The sequence below is a fragment of the Ciconia boyciana genome, chromosome 2 (assembly GCF_034638445.1).
Source record: "Ciconia boyciana chromosome 2, ASM3463844v1, whole genome shotgun sequence".
NCBI lineage: Eukaryota > Metazoa > Chordata > Aves > Ciconiiformes > Ciconiidae > Ciconia > Ciconia boyciana.
The window spans coordinates 93,735,284-93,750,136 of record NC_132935.1 but is presented as its reverse complement, the minus strand read 5'-3'; the positions used below and the strand labels follow the sequence as shown (position 1 = coordinate 93,750,136).

At 49.7% G+C, this 14,853-nt stretch overlaps 1 protein-coding gene across 1 annotated transcript; it reads left to right on the top strand.

Annotated features, from left to right (window-relative positions):
* The first annotated feature begins 2,013 nt into the window (after positions 1-2,013).
* Positions 2,014-14,632, top strand: IRF4 (interferon regulatory factor 4). Its single transcript, XM_072851366.1, has 8 exons — positions 2,014-2,232; positions 2,739-2,925; positions 3,724-3,812; positions 4,357-4,498; positions 6,292-6,399; positions 7,751-8,104; positions 12,100-12,212; positions 14,172-14,632. Exons 1-8 carry the CDS (start codon positions 2,029-2,031, stop codon positions 14,313-14,315), a joined length of 1,341 nt encoding a protein of 446 aa, XP_072707467.1. The 5' UTR covers positions 2,014-2,028; the 3' UTR covers positions 14,316-14,632.
* The last annotated feature ends 221 nt before the right edge of the window (positions 14,633-14,853 follow it).

Here is a 14,853-nt window from a genome sequence, read left to right as displayed (position 1 = left end):
CTTTTACAGTAAAAGCCGCCTGGCTATCATAGGTAGGAGTTTCCCCATGCTATATATGTATATGTGTCTGTCTGTATAGATTTAAAAAAAAAACCAACGCGGACGCAGAGAGGGCGCCGGGCTGCGCGCCCCCCCGCCTCGCCGCGTGTGTTTACCAGCAATGGGCATGTGTCACTGCCTCAGATGTTTTCCAGCTCGCAAAGTCCCCGCTCCCCGCCGCCGCCGGCTCCACCTCCGGGCCGGGGCCCGCCTCCCCCCGCCCGGGCACGACGCCCTCCATCATATAAAGAAACTTCCCGGTGCCGCCGGCCCAGTCGCGGTGCGCCCCGTCTCAGCAGCCGCCCCGGCAGCCGGCGGCCCCTGCCCGCTCCCAGCGCCGCCAGAGAGGTAAGCGGCGGCGGCGGAGCCCCCCGCGCCCCCCCACGTCGCGCCGGGCCGCCGCAGCTCTCCGCCCGCTCGCCCGGGCGGAGCGGCCCCGCCGCGGGACCCGCCGGGCCGCAGAGGGGGACGGGGGTGGGCGGTGCGGGCACCTGGGCTTTCCGCCGTCGGGGCTTCTTCTCCCGGTGCTGCCGGCACCGGAGCGAGCCGTTTGGCCTTTTCTTCAAAAGGCGTGTTTTTTCCCTAATTGAAAGCAAAAAAATAACACCCGCCTCGTTACCGGCTCGCGAGGTGAAGGCGCGCACCGGCCCCCGGCCCCGCCGCTTCCCCCTGCCCTGGGGAGGGTCGCGGGAACGGGCGGGAGGGATCCGCCTCATGCTCTGTCTGAGGGGGGGAAAGGACTTTTTGGGGATCTTTGCACGGGCGCCGGCGGGCCCGCAGGCACATCGTGCCCAGGGGAGAAGCTGGGGGACCGGGTTTGGTGTCCGGGGGGATGCTGCCGCCTGCGGAGGGGTGTAAGGGGTGCGGAGCTGCCCGTCAGCCCACAGCGGGGTGTACCTGTCATACAGGGGGTCTCTGAAGGTCTCCCTGTGTGTAGAGGCAAAGACTGCGGGTGAGGAATCCCTTTTTTATTAGATGTAATGGGGGGAAAAGACCCCACCAAACTAAGCTTTGGGGCACTCAAACACTTTTTCAGGTCGGGGAGACAAACCTGACGCCAGGTCCTCGTCACCGGTGTCGGTATCCCCGCGTTAGGACCTTTCCAGCGGGTGCCCATCACTGCAGAGCCGCGCAGCTCCCCGTGCGTGCCTGCACCTCTGCGGGTAGCTAGGGCTCTGCGTGGCTGGCTGCAAGCCCCCGCGTCTCTGGGGACAGTGCCCTTGTGCCAGGCTCCGTGGGTTGCTGTCTTTCCACTTTTAGGTATTTGGAATGTATAGATTTGAATGTTACTATATATGCATGTTGGGAGCAGTTGGAAGGGTAGATATGTGTAGGACATCGTGTTCAAATGTGTCTTGCTTAAGTGAGCTTGTGAAAACTACTTTGATGTTATAGTTGGATGCCGTATAAATCTTAACTGCAAGTGAAGCCCTGCAAATTGTGTGCACGTGTCTAACATTACATATGTGCACTGTCACATGCAAACACATTTTTAGGCAATTTTTTTCTTTTTTGGTTAAAAAGCGAAAACCCAGTTGAACTCCGAGCAGGACAAGGGGTTTGCGCCTTAAGTCACTTGCAATGAAAATTTCAACAACCTGCATACGTTCATGCAAAACAGTGTCGGGACAGGGGGGAAGTCTGTCAAAGTCTGCAGCACGAGCGGTGCCTGGGGAGGGCTGCGGGGGGCTGTGCCTGGTTTCCTGAGGCTCTGTACCATGTTTCCCAGGCTCCCCGGGGCCCCCCTGCACACTGTAGCTGCCGTTTGGCGCGATACATGTGGCACCGGGGACTGGGGACCGCTGGCAGGGCTCTGCACAGGGACTTCAGCCAGGGACAGCGCCTGACCTGTGGGTTTTCCTCTCCCCCCGTCCTTCCCCTCTTCCCCTCCTCCGCAGCCCCCCAGAGAGCCGGTGCTTGGGTGTGTGCAGAGAGGTGGGCTCGGTGAGGCACCCCAAAACCCCCCACCCGACCCCCAGCACAAGTGGCATGAACTTGGAGCCAGGCGAGTGCGGGATGAACTCGGTGAGCTGCGGCAACGGGAAACTCCGCCAGTGGCTGATCGACCAGATAGACAGCGGCAAGTACCCGGGGCTGGTGTGGGAGAACGATGAGAAGAGCATCTTCCGCATCCCCTGGAAGCATGCCGGCAAGCAGGACTACAACCGCGAGGAAGATGCCGCCCTCTTCAAGGTAGGGCTCAGCCCGGGGTCGGGGCTGTGGGACAGAGCCGGGGCAGGAGGGATGCCTGGAAGCTCTGCAGTGGCCCCTCGCCATCCCGTCCTCGCCACCCGCCTCTGCGGGCTGGCTCTGCTGGGTGCCTGCTGCCGCCGGCTGCCTGCCTGGTGGCCCTGGCTCTGCCCTGGTGTCCCCTGTGTTTGTGGGATGAGAGAGCCTGCCCTTTCCCACTTCTCCGTGTGGAGCTAAATGCTTGTGCGACTGCGACATATCTGTTTCCACATTGGATCATTTTCTCCCTTTCCTTGTGCCTGCTAAACTGTTTTTCCTACCTTACCATGCTGCTTTTTTTCTTAGCCTAAACCTGTAGGGAGTAAATTCATGCACATATAAGCACACACATATGTGCTGTTTCAAGCATTGTGGACTTGTACCTTGTAGTTGATTCTTTTTCTTTTTTCTTTTTTTTTTTTTTCTTTTTTTCTTTTTCTTGCTCTTTTGATTATCTGAAATGTTTCCAGGCTTGGGCTCTTTTTAAAGGAAAGTTCAGAGAGGGCATTGATAAACCAGATCCCCCTACCTGGAAGACAAGATTAAGGTGTGCTTTGAACAAGAGCAATGACTTTGAAGAACTTGTGGAGAGAAGCCAGCTGGACATCTCAGATCCCTATAAAGTGTACAGAATAGTGCCAGAAGGAGCTAAAAAAGGTAAAGCATCTCAAATTCCCTGTGTAACAGAGTGTGAATATGCCTCGTTGTAAGCATATGAGGACTGAAGTGTGCTTTTCTGGAATGGCCCTGCAGCGTTTTAGTCTTTCAAGGAGCCAAAATGCAGGGCTCAAGTGCAGCTTGTTCTGATGACTTAAGAGGCTGCGTCTGCGGGAGGACTGCTGGCGTTTGAGTTGGAGCGTTGGAAGGGAGCCGTTGCAGAAGATGCAGACAGGCGCCCTGCACATCGCTGGAGGAATTGCTCTTTTAGCTGGAGCCTCCCTGCCAGTTCTGCGTAGAGGGAGCCAAGCAAGGGGCTAAAGGGACAGGCAAAAAAAAATTCCTTGCTGGATCTGGGGTTTGAATACAGGGAATAGCAGAAGTGTTTTTGAGCCGGACAGTAGGCAACTGCTGTGGGGGGAAGAGCTGGGAGCGAGGGATGCCCAGCCTGCAGCCTCCTGGGCAGAGGCTGGGGGCAGTGCCGGCTCTCCAAGAAGTGCTCGGCAGAGCTTGCGGGAGGCAAAGGCTTGGCAAGGCCCAGGGATGGCATCGTGGCGCAGTGGGTATGGCTGGGCAGCTCTTTTCTGTGGGGCACCAGGGAGCCCAGCGGGACAGACTGCCTCCAGGAGCTGCCTGCAAGGGAGGGCTGGGAATCCTGTCCCAAACGGGCGCTGGAGGGCATTTTAGTCCTCTGCTTGTTCAAAGGCAGGTTGTATGGATTTGTCTTCAATGAGCCAATTTCAGATTTCCTTAAGATGTGGCTGACATAATTTATTTTCATCCCTCTGGTGAGCATAGGTGCAAAACAGATCAGCATGGAGGAGCAACCGTTAATGATGAACCATCCCTTTCCAATAACGTCTCCTTACACTTCACTACCATCTCAGGTATGGCACTAGTTACGCATTTCGCTTGGTGCTTGTACATTGAGCAGCATAATTTCTGTGCTATGTGCTATGTCTGTCTTTGCTGGCGTGGCTCTCTAGTTCTCTCTGGGAAGAAACTTTATTATGAAAACTGAGAAATCGAGAAGCAACTTTTCTAATGTCATATGAGGCCACAGGGCAGTTGATGTCCCTGAGTAATAGCTCTTTTCTGATGGGCGATAGATATTAGTGCACTGCCATTCTGTTGATGCCAGAATGTGAGCACCCGATGAAGCCTTGCTCTTCCAAGCAGACATTAACCAGCAATGCTTTGACTGCCTTTTGTTATTCTACCCTGCTTATTATTTACACCAGTGGTGAGAAGTTCATTTGAAAGCCTCATTGGTGGTGGTGGCGAAGTGCCATTTGTGTAGCCTGGGCAATGCTTAGACCTCTGCGGGCTTTGGCAGAGCAAATCTAGGAGCTGAAATGTGAAAGCCGGTGGAACGCAGAGCATTAGTTTTGACAGCTGCTGAGTGAAAGAATATCTCGTTAAATTGAATAGGTACCAAACTACATGGTGCCCCACGAACGGAACTGGAGGGAGTTTGCCCCGGAGCAGCCGCATCCCGACATCCCCTACCAGTGCCCCAGCGTCCCCTTCGCAGCTCGCAGTCATCACTGGCAAGGGCCTGGCTGTGAAAATGGTAAGACGCTCCTGTTGAGGGTGGCTTGCTGAGGTTGGTCACCTAGAAGGACCACAGATTTCAGGTTTCTTATTCGTGGCTTTCATTGGAATTAACAGAAGTGGCTGGAGGGGAGTGCTGGGCTCCCTTCAAAGAGAGCCACGGGGCCCGTGGCAAGAGCCTTTGTCCTGGCTCTTGCTTTGACTGCCACCATACATATGGTGTGTGAGCTGTGCAGTCCTCTGAGTTGATACAAGTCAGCCCCCGAAAGTCCTGACCTGTCTCAAAAGCCCTGAGCAATACGAAGGGAACCAACCCCCCCCAAAACCCCAAATGGGAACATGTGTTCTTTAGCTTTGCTTTCTGATTTTGGACCTTTTGAGGCACACATCAGTGAGGTTTTCCCTCCAGCCTTGTGGACTAGAATGGCATTATTGTCCCAAGAGGAAAGCTGAAATTATTGCTTGATTTTAGTGCCGTGGCAATGGGACAACTTGTCATGGACTGAGTCACTCTTAGGGCTGGTACAGCAGAAACAGAATAAAGGGATGTTCCCTTCCCCGAAGATCGCACAGTACCAGAGTCTAACATAATCATGGCTTTCCAAGCTCTGCATCCGTAGGAAAAAGCCTGAATTGTGAAAATTGGCAACGCTGAAGCCTGCAGGGGATAAAACATAAGAGAAAGGGAACTGTATGCTGTAGACCCTTGCAGGATAACTCACCTGAGGGCGTAGGCTTTTGCTTCGTGAGGAGAAGCAGCTGGTTCAGAAGGGCAGGAAAGGATGGGAAGCAAGGAAGGACTTCTTAGAGCAGATGCTACATTTTCAGAGGACAGTTCTCTAGAGGTTTTGGTGCAGAGAAATAAACTTCTGTTTCTTTGGGTCTGCTAAAAAGTCAATGCTCAGTGCACTGCAACTTTTTCTGGAAGTGTATTGGAATTATTAGGCAGAATCCTTTGCTTTTAGTTGAGCTGTTTGCTAATAAAAAATTAACGTATCAAGCTGAATGAGCTCTGCCCTGAAGTACATCCTCTGCAGCAGTTAAACGCACATTTGGACGCTTTCTTGAATTTGGAGGCAGTTGTTAGTGGCAGGTATTGGGTTCCTCATTGGGCTCTAAGACTTCTCCAAGAGACGCAGGTGTTTTGTATCTGCCTCGCTCCAGCTCCTGATTGTGGTGGGTTCTGCCATTGGGAAAGGTAGTGTGTGCTTGTTTGCAAGTCACTTGTATCACCCTCCAGAGACTTTCATTGACCTTAAGAAACAGAGGAAAACATCAATTGCCCATGTTATAATCCACTCACTGATAGGCATCTCTTGGAACAGTCTAATAGTACTCCTGGTAATAAAACCCTAGTAATCTCCTGCTGCACAGTGTTCTTTGCCTGCTTTTTAAACAGTGTTAATTCCAGCTTTATTGTTATACCTGTCTTTAGTAAAATTCCTTATACTGAATGGATTATTTTATGCAGGCAACTTTTAAGAGCACTACAGTCTAGCTAAAAATGTGAATTATTTCTGTAATAGAATAACATGTTAGGTAAGGAAAAAGTACTAGAGGGAATACTGAAATGCCAAGGGAGTGTTTCATGCAGACCCAAATAAAAATACCGTCCAAATAACATCTAGAGAGACTGGCAGAGTTGGCATACCTGGAAAAATTGGGAAATAAGAGCTTTTTAGGAAGAAGGGGGGAAGAGAGAGAGTTCCTGGTGGGGTCCAGAAACACTCGCGTTTGCATCGCTGTGATCTCTGCCCGAGCTTTTCTTTTAGGATTTAGGCAGCTGTCACTGACTTTTGTTTGTGAAAACAGGTTGTCAGGTGACAGGAACCTTTTATGCTTGTGCCCCTCCTGAGTCCCAGACTCCTGGCATCCCGATTGAGCCAAGCATAAGGTCTGGTGAAGCCCTCGCCCTGTCAGGTAAGGTCCGTAACACCCCGGGCTTTCTGGGGAGCTTGACAAGAGGCTCCCACTTCTGACTTGCCCTGGCACCGTCTCTCCTTTCTGATGAAAAGAAAAAAGAAGAAAAAAGAGAAACCTCTTTAATGAATGAATTGGGTGTATGGGCTTAAGCCCCTGTTTGCTAGGATAGTTAAGCACTTGTAGCCTCAGCTCCAAGGGATCGAGGGACTGTGGTTGAAGTTAATGGAAGTGGTTCGCTGGCTGACGGTGTTAGTGCTGGGTTGCTTTGGTGAGCCACCAAATCAGGCCTTCCCAGGGGAGTTCGGAAATTTTGGGGTTGTCAGTGACTTTTAGCTCAGTTTTCCATTTGGGAGGAGCCCCCACAAAAGCTGATGTTATCTGGGTACCGTGCTGTGCTCCTGCTGGTGCCATCTGGCTTTGCTCTGCTTCATTATTCCTGGTGAAAAAAAGGCATTCGGGAAAGAAAAGGGAAGTTATTTCAGCCAGGTTTGCAGACATCCGGATGCTGGGGGACTTTCTGAATAACCCTGGGAAAAGGTGTGGGAATGTGCTTTTCTCAGAAATAATGGATAAACCTGTAATGTGACGCTTGGCAGGTTTCTTGAGCGGGATTGTTCTTCTGAATCAGGGTCTGTATGTACGTATATATGTGTGTGTGTTTGTGTATATGTGTGTGTATATATATATATATAAACATGTTATATACACACACACATGTCTTTTTAATATATATATATGTGTGTGTGTGTGTATATATGTATTTTCAGTGCTGTGTGAGTTCTTAGGGCTCAGCCATGTTGAGTGAATGGCCATTTGAAAGTAAGGCTGGGGATTTCAGGTACAGCCCTGTTAGAGCTGGAGCCAGCAGTCGCTTCTCTTCAGGCAGCTGAGTGCAAATTTGCAGGTCCCCTGTACAGAAGCCTCTTTTATGCAAAATCTGGGGAGAAACACAGCTACTTCCTGATTAAATCTGAGGAAGTGTACTGAGCCGGTGGGTTTAATTGTGACGTGAACTTGGAAAATGTGACAAACAACAACTTTTTGTGTGCAGACTCTTCCTTTTAAACAGAAATGTGAAGTTTGTGGGACGTTAGTTCCTACCAAATTCCCACATCAGTAGCCCTTATAATAAAATGAGAGAGCATTAATGCTACCATGCCCCTAAAGTTTTAGTATTTATATTCTTTAGGTGATTTTTGCTAATGCGAGCCTGTTTTCTGGGTGGTGGTGACCACTAGGCTCAGAAATCTCATGCAAACTTGTCCCTTGGCCTTAGTACAGATCTGAAACATAAAACATTCATACTAACGTATCACAGTGATTCTTTTTTTCTTTTTTCTTCTTGTAGATTGTCGGCTCCACATCTGCTTATATTACCGTGAAATACTGGTAAAGGAGGTGACAACTTCTAGTCCTGAAGGTTGTAGGATATCCCATGGCCAAAGTTACGAGGTCAGCAGCCTGGAGCAAGTTATCTTCCCTTATCCAGAGGATAATGGCCAGAGGAAGAACATAGAAAAACTACTGAACCACCTGGAACGAGGAGTAATACTGTGGATGGCCCCTGATGGCCTCTACGCTAAGAGACTTTGCCAAAGCAGGATCTACTGGGACGGGCCTCTGGCACTCTGCAGTGACCGACCCAACAAGCTGGAGCGGGACCAAACATGCAAGCTCTTTGATACCCAGCAGTTTTTAGCAGGTAATTCCCACTATGGCTTTGATACTGTTTCCGGAGATGTCACCTGGTCGCTCTCCACATCAGCTTTACGGGAGTGCTCTTTTCATGTTACCTTACAAGTTACAGTAAGAATTACCCCTCACTTCTTCTTCTGGGCAAGCACAGCCAAGGGGTAGTTGACTCCTGAATAATCCTGTCAAATTCTGCTCTCTGTGCACGTTCAATGCCCCTGCACAAACCAGCAGGAGTGAACTGATACTCGGCTCGTAACACTCCAAACCTCATGTCTCTTTAAGAAGCGTAAAGAGGAACCTAACAAAATAGTCTTTCCAACAAAATAAGTCTTTCCATGTATCGGGTGACAGAGGAAAGTGGATCCTTATCTTGGATCTGCTAGTGTAAGTCCTGGGTGGGTCTGTGGTCTGCACTTGTGCTGCTCTCAACCTGACCCAGAGCAAGCCTGAGATCTTGCTCAGAGTATACAAATATCAGCATGAATCTCAGTAGAAAGCCTTCTTTTCAGTCTGTGCCAGTGTTTAAAAGATATCTGGGGGGTGAAAAGGATTTCACAAGCTCTGGAGTTTCCAGATTGCTCTAAGCAGGGAGGTGCATTGCCTCTCCAGAACAATGCGGGAAGGTCTCATTTTGTACAGGGCAGTTGGGAGCATCGGTACAGAGAGGGCAAGGGCATGCTTCAGGGCACACCTTCTCCGTTCAGCCCATGGAGGGAAGGGGCAGAGCCTCAACCCCACTTCCCAGCACTTCTGGGCAGGCAGAGGGAGGAAAGCTGTCTGTCCAGAGAAACTGGTGGGAGCCGGTCATTGTCCCAGAGGACAACTTGGGCAGCAGGAATACGTTGCCCCTTTTTTGAGATGTGTGGCATCGTGAACTGAGTGCCTATGGTTTGGTGTGTTTTCCCATTAGAACAGGGCATCAGCACTGGCATGCGTCTCTTAGGACAATAATGCCTTGCAAAATGAAAAAAAAAACCCTATCAAACCCAAACCAACTGCTTCAGCCTACTTTATATTCCAAGGCTGATGCACCATCCTAGCAAAATGGTCAACCAAGAAATGCATTTAAAGAGAGAAATCTCATATGGATGTGAAAATTGACAGTTAGAAAGGGGAATTTGAGGTCAGGGTATTGGCTTGGGCTTCAATCACATGCTAATTTAAAGGCGTATAATTCTGCCTCTGATGATGGTTTTGGAAATCCCTTTCCCTTTTCTCTGGTGGTTTTTCAGATGTACTCTGGGTTCTTCCAAACGGTTGACAGGACATCTCTTTTTAGATGCCTAACCCCAAAGATAAGCTCAAGCAATAGTTATTTTTTCCCCCCTCCTAAATTACTTATGCACCAATGCCTGTGCAAACCCAAGCATGTGGTTGAAGTCATAGTCTGCGGTGTGTGCAAAGTGAGTTTTTGCATGTGTTGATGCTCAGCTAGGTTTGTAAGTGACTTGCCATGGGCGTATCACATCTGCATGTTAATTGAATGTACTGAGGTCCCAGACTGCAGGCGAGCTTCGGGATTCCCCCCTTAGGAAACCAGGGCTTCCTTGGGAAGCAACACAGGAGACCTCTACCAGGAGAGGGAATATTGAACAGCAGAGAAAGGGGCAGAAGCAGAACTACTGTGGACCACAGCTGTTAGGACTGCATTGAGGAGCTGGACCCTGCAATGCAAACTGCGCCGGAGCATCGAGGCCGGTGTTGAGCAGCCTCGTACTGTTGAGAAGGCTAAAATGGCAATAAATCAGAAAACAAGTGGATGGTCTCTGGGGAGTACTGCGTAATAAATGCAGTAAATTGGGCTGGCTGGAGAGTAGGAGGATAGAGGAAGAGAATTTGGGAGCGTGAGGGTGGCAGGCAGAGGAGGGTTGCCTTGGCAGAAGGAGGGGCGGGTGGAGCCGGAGTAGCAGGAGATGGGGAAGGTTTGGGGAGGTACGTGGGGAGCCCTGTGGCACAGGAGGAGGCGCTTGGGCCTGGAAAGGGAGATGGAGCGAGTAGAGGGTTTTGGAGAAGCACAAGGCTGACCTCAAGCCCCGATTATCCTGCTGGTGGGAAAGAAAGGGCTTTCTTCTCCAGGTCCATGCCATGGGCTGCTGTGTGGCACTCCCACAGGTATTCAGGATTTGGAGAATTGCCGAGGCCAAGTAAAACAGGGGGAAAGAGGAAGGTGGCAGAAGTTCCCCATGAGCAGTATGGCGTTGGACTGACCTTGGGTGGATCGTCCTTCCCTGCCCTGTGGCAGCACAGAGGGAAGCGGGGTCCTGTGGAAAATCGCTCGTCTCTCCTGGCACACCTCCAAAAAGTTCACAGCGCTTTTAGGGAGTTTTGGGGGAGACTCTGGGGAGAACTATGCTTTACCCTGTGTTATAAATGAGCTGCCTATTGTTTTACTTTTATAACCGATCCTTCCAGTAAGGCCAGTAGTCCCAAGTCAGGGTTGGGACACTATTGTGGTAGCCGCTGAATTCACACCTTGGTCTGAAAAGCTTCCAGGGGTGTATTTTGGGAAAAGGTGCATTTGTCATGCCAAGTTTGAAGACTCTCCTTTCCCTGTATAGCAGAGGGTGCTTCATTATAAGACATTGGTTTTAATATTAATTTCAACTTTTTCCAGAAAGCTTGAACAGGGTTATAAATTAAAATGAAATCTTTACCAATCAACTATGTAGAAATACGGCACATAATGCAGACTTTAATGAGGATATTGTGTTAGATGGAATTTTCTCTTTTCTGGAAGGAAATGCAGTGTCTAAAACACAACATAGTGATTTTGGTCCAAGTGGAAGTCTCTTATAAAGGCCTCCCCTGCTGTCTTTCATAGGGAACACTTTGGCTGTTGGAATAATTATATAATTTGACCTTTTCCCTTTGTGCAAGGGCGTGGGTTAGTGAAAAGAGTGCAGGAGCGCAGAAGACACAGACTCTTTTGCTGGCTCGGTGCATGGATTAAATAAGGTCCTTCACCTTCCCGTGCCTCCTCGTCCCCCACTAGGCACAGTGCTGACAGTGGCTCCATGACTGTGTCTAGCTGAGGCTGAATTTTGTGCCTGGCAAGTACTTTGAGTCTCTGGCTCTACTAAGCCATTGGTTTCAGTGCTGCTGTTGGGCGTCCGCTTGAGTGTGTCCCGGCTACCGCTGGCATCTGCTCCAGGAGGTTCTGCTGTCGAGGCCCAGTAGAAATACTAATGGGAAGACATCCTGGTTTGTGCATATGAAATGACTTGTGAGGCAAGGCAAATAGAAAAATTGCAGTGTTATAACTAGCTCCCCCTGATCTGTGGGAAAGTCTCCAAACTCAGTGTCTTCTCCTTATGTCTTGTCTTTTTCCTGACCTCTGTCATCCTCCTCTGGAGGATGTTCTCCCACTGTGCTCCAGGGTGCTCCATTTGGAGCTCAGCCATCCACAAAGTCTTCCTTGCCGGCCTGTACTGGTTTTGACTGGGATAGAGTTAATTTTCTTCATAGCAGCCCGTGCGGTGCTGTGGTTTGGATTTGTGATCAAAACAGTGCTGATAGCACAGGGCTGTTTTAGCTAATGCCGAACAGTGCTTGCACAGTGTCAAGGCTTTCTCCATTTCTCACTCTGCCCCCACACCAAGTAGGCTGGGGTGGACAAGAGGTTGGGAGGGGACACAGCCGGGACAGCTGACCCAAGTTGACCAAAGGGATATTCCCTGCCATATGACCTCGTGGTCAGCAGTAAAACTGGGGGGGAGGAGTTTGCCAGAGGTTGCTGTTGCTTGAGGACTGGCTGAGCATTGGTCAGCTGGTGGTGAGTGATTGCTTTTTGCATCCCTTGCTTTTCTTTGTTTGGTTTTGTCTTTTTTTTTTTTTTTTTTTCTTTTTACCTATTAAACTGTCTTTATCTCAACCCACAAGTTTTCTCATTTTTGCCCTTTTGATTTTCTCCCCCAGCCCAGTGGCGGGAGCAAGCAAGCAGCTGCGTGGTGCTTACCTGCCTGCCAGAGTTAACCCACAACACGGCCCTTTCTCTCTTCCCAGAGCTGCAAGCCTTTGCTCACCATGGACGCCCGCTGCCGAGATACCAGGTCGCTCTGTGCTTTGGAGAGGAATTTCCAGATCCACAGAGGCAGAGGAAACTAATTACAGCCCATGTAAGTAGGACTTCTGCCTTACCTAAAAGAAACATAGTCCTTAGAGGATATGAATCTGCCAGTCAGGCTCTTCTACCTTGTGTAGGTTGTGAGGGAAGTAATTCTTGAAAATGCAGCACCGTCCAGACTGCGGTTGAATTGCCAGATCTGCCAAGGACTGACTGGTAGCCGTCAGTAGGGCAGAGCACCTGATTTCCCTCTCTGTAGAGCATCAGTGACCTCTTTCACAAATCCCTTCAAAACCTAAAGCTGAAAGGTACCCTGGAAGAGCTGGGCTGTGTCGTTATTGCCGGCCCAGTTGTGCAGCATCTTGGGCTGCCCGGCCAGTGCAGGACGCGGTGCTTTCACAACCACTGCACCTGAAGGTGCTCCAGAATCCCAGCCTGCATCTCAGGGACCTCAGCCCTTCATGGGATGCAGGGGCCGCCTGTGCAGCTTCATGGGCTGACTGGCCACAGTTCACACAGACTCAAAGCTAGTGTTTCGGGATGCTATCTGAGAGAGGGTGATGACGGAGACTGAGACCAGGTACTTTCTAAATTGTCTGTATTGGCCCATAAAACCACAAGAGAGGTGATAATGCACACATTAGCAGCAGGGCTTAGCTTATTGCATCCTTGGGAAGAAAACTGGTGTCTCTTTTAATTTTTCAAAAGCCCCTTTGGTAGTAGCACAGGTCCCGTGTCAGACTTTTGTCATAAGCCGTGGCCTCCCCTTAGCTGTGTAGCTTTTGTACTGCCACACTGCTGCTTAGCAAGTCTCTGGGGTGGAAGGTGGGAAGCTCACAAATCCATCCCAAGCTATTCATCCCTCCTTCCTAGCATCCCTTCTCCAGGCCCCTTCTCCATCTTGTGTCCTGGAAGCTTTTCTGTGAGCCTGTACCTCCTGCTCTTTCCAGAGCTTTGCTTCCCCCTTACCAGTTGCTCCTCAGCTTCTCGGACTGTCCCAGCTTGTGGGCTGGTGGGGCTTCACCATCCCACCAAACAGCTATGCCCCGGGAACTGTCTGGCTCACCTGCCCCGCTGCCTTCCCGTCTCCCCCATGGCAGGACGGGAGGTGCTCAGCTGCTTCCGAATGCCAATGAGAGGAAGGGAAAGGGGATCGGTGGGGCTGCTTCAAGGCAGCGATCACTTCTGGCGCTCTCCCTTCCCAGAGGCAGGACCCACAGACAGCATATTTTTCCTCCAAAACGGTGCCCCTGTCTTAAAGTGGAGGGGCTGGTTGACTAGCAGGAGAGGGTTGTGGAGAAGAGTTGTCCAACCTGTCCGTCCCCCGAGAGTAAGGAGAGCTTCAGGTGTTTGTTCTCAGTGTGCAACTTAAATACTTGCAGTCAGAGCCCAAAGCCCTGAGGGGGAACAGTGGTTTCTGAAGAGACAGAAGTGAAGACGGCGTTAGATCATACAAATCCCTCTTGGGGGTTGAACAGATTCTTCATCAGAGCTTGAATGAACAGAAACAAGAGTAACCGTGGTGTTAGATTGAAGTCTAATTTCAAACACAGCCATTTGGCGACCTATCTCAGTCTACCTGAGTGCCCCAGCATTTCAACTTAAGTCCTCAAAGTACTTTACAACGCAGACGAGACTTTCAGCACTTTGTGTATGCATTTGAACACGTCGAGTGGCCACAGACGTGTCTGGCCTGTAGGCATCGCTCACACCCAGGGGCTGGCTAAGGGGCTGCAATTGCTAATACATCATTTGTGTCACTGGTACGTGCTGTCCTAAACAAAGGCCGTGGAGGTAAGGAGTGTGTGCAGTCAGCAAGGCACTTGGCAGCAGAACAGGCAAGCCCTAGCTTAAAACAGAGATTGGTGAGACCACTGAAATAATTTTCCCGGTCTGGTAAACAGAACTGTTTTGTCCTGCCTTGTTTTTAACTTAAAACCACTGTAAATAACTAAGATGAGGAGCATGAAATTTTATCACGTGTCTGATTAACATTTTGTCTGTTCTTAAGGTTGAACCAATGTTTGCCAGGCAGCTGTATTACTTTGCTCAACAAAACAGTGGACATCTTCTGAGAGGCTATGATTTACCAGAACTTGTGACTAGTCCAGAGGATTATCACAGATCTATTCGCCATTCCTCTATTCAAGAATAAGATCCTCAGAAAGAGTGTTTTTAAAGGCACTGTAAAGATTATGCAGAGTGGAGGAGCAGATCTGGGTCGCAATTTGGAGATCCACATCACAGCTGGATGTGTTCAGGGGTTCAATGATAGGAAAGTGAACTAGCACAACCATATTGTATGATACAAATGACGGGTCTTCAACGTTTGGATGCTACATGTCACATAGGTTCCACTGTCGCTGCGAATAACTCAAAACTGACAAAATAATTGCTATGTTTACATTTGCTTAATGTTCTCCTTGGGTTTTGAGGACTGATTCTTACCGAAGACTTAAATCCAGAGTTTACACTGTTACATTTGCAGGGCTATTTATTTTGGATTACTGATCTCAGGGAAGATACATAAATTTGTGGTGTTCCTGATCTGAAACTGTAGCTACTCTAGGTGGGTAGCAAACGTAGATGGTTTATTGAGAATAGCTAATACATGTAAGTGGTTATAAATTTAGATTCATAAGTGTGATGCCTATATTCTTGTATAGAATATTTCAGTGTATTTTTTAAAAACA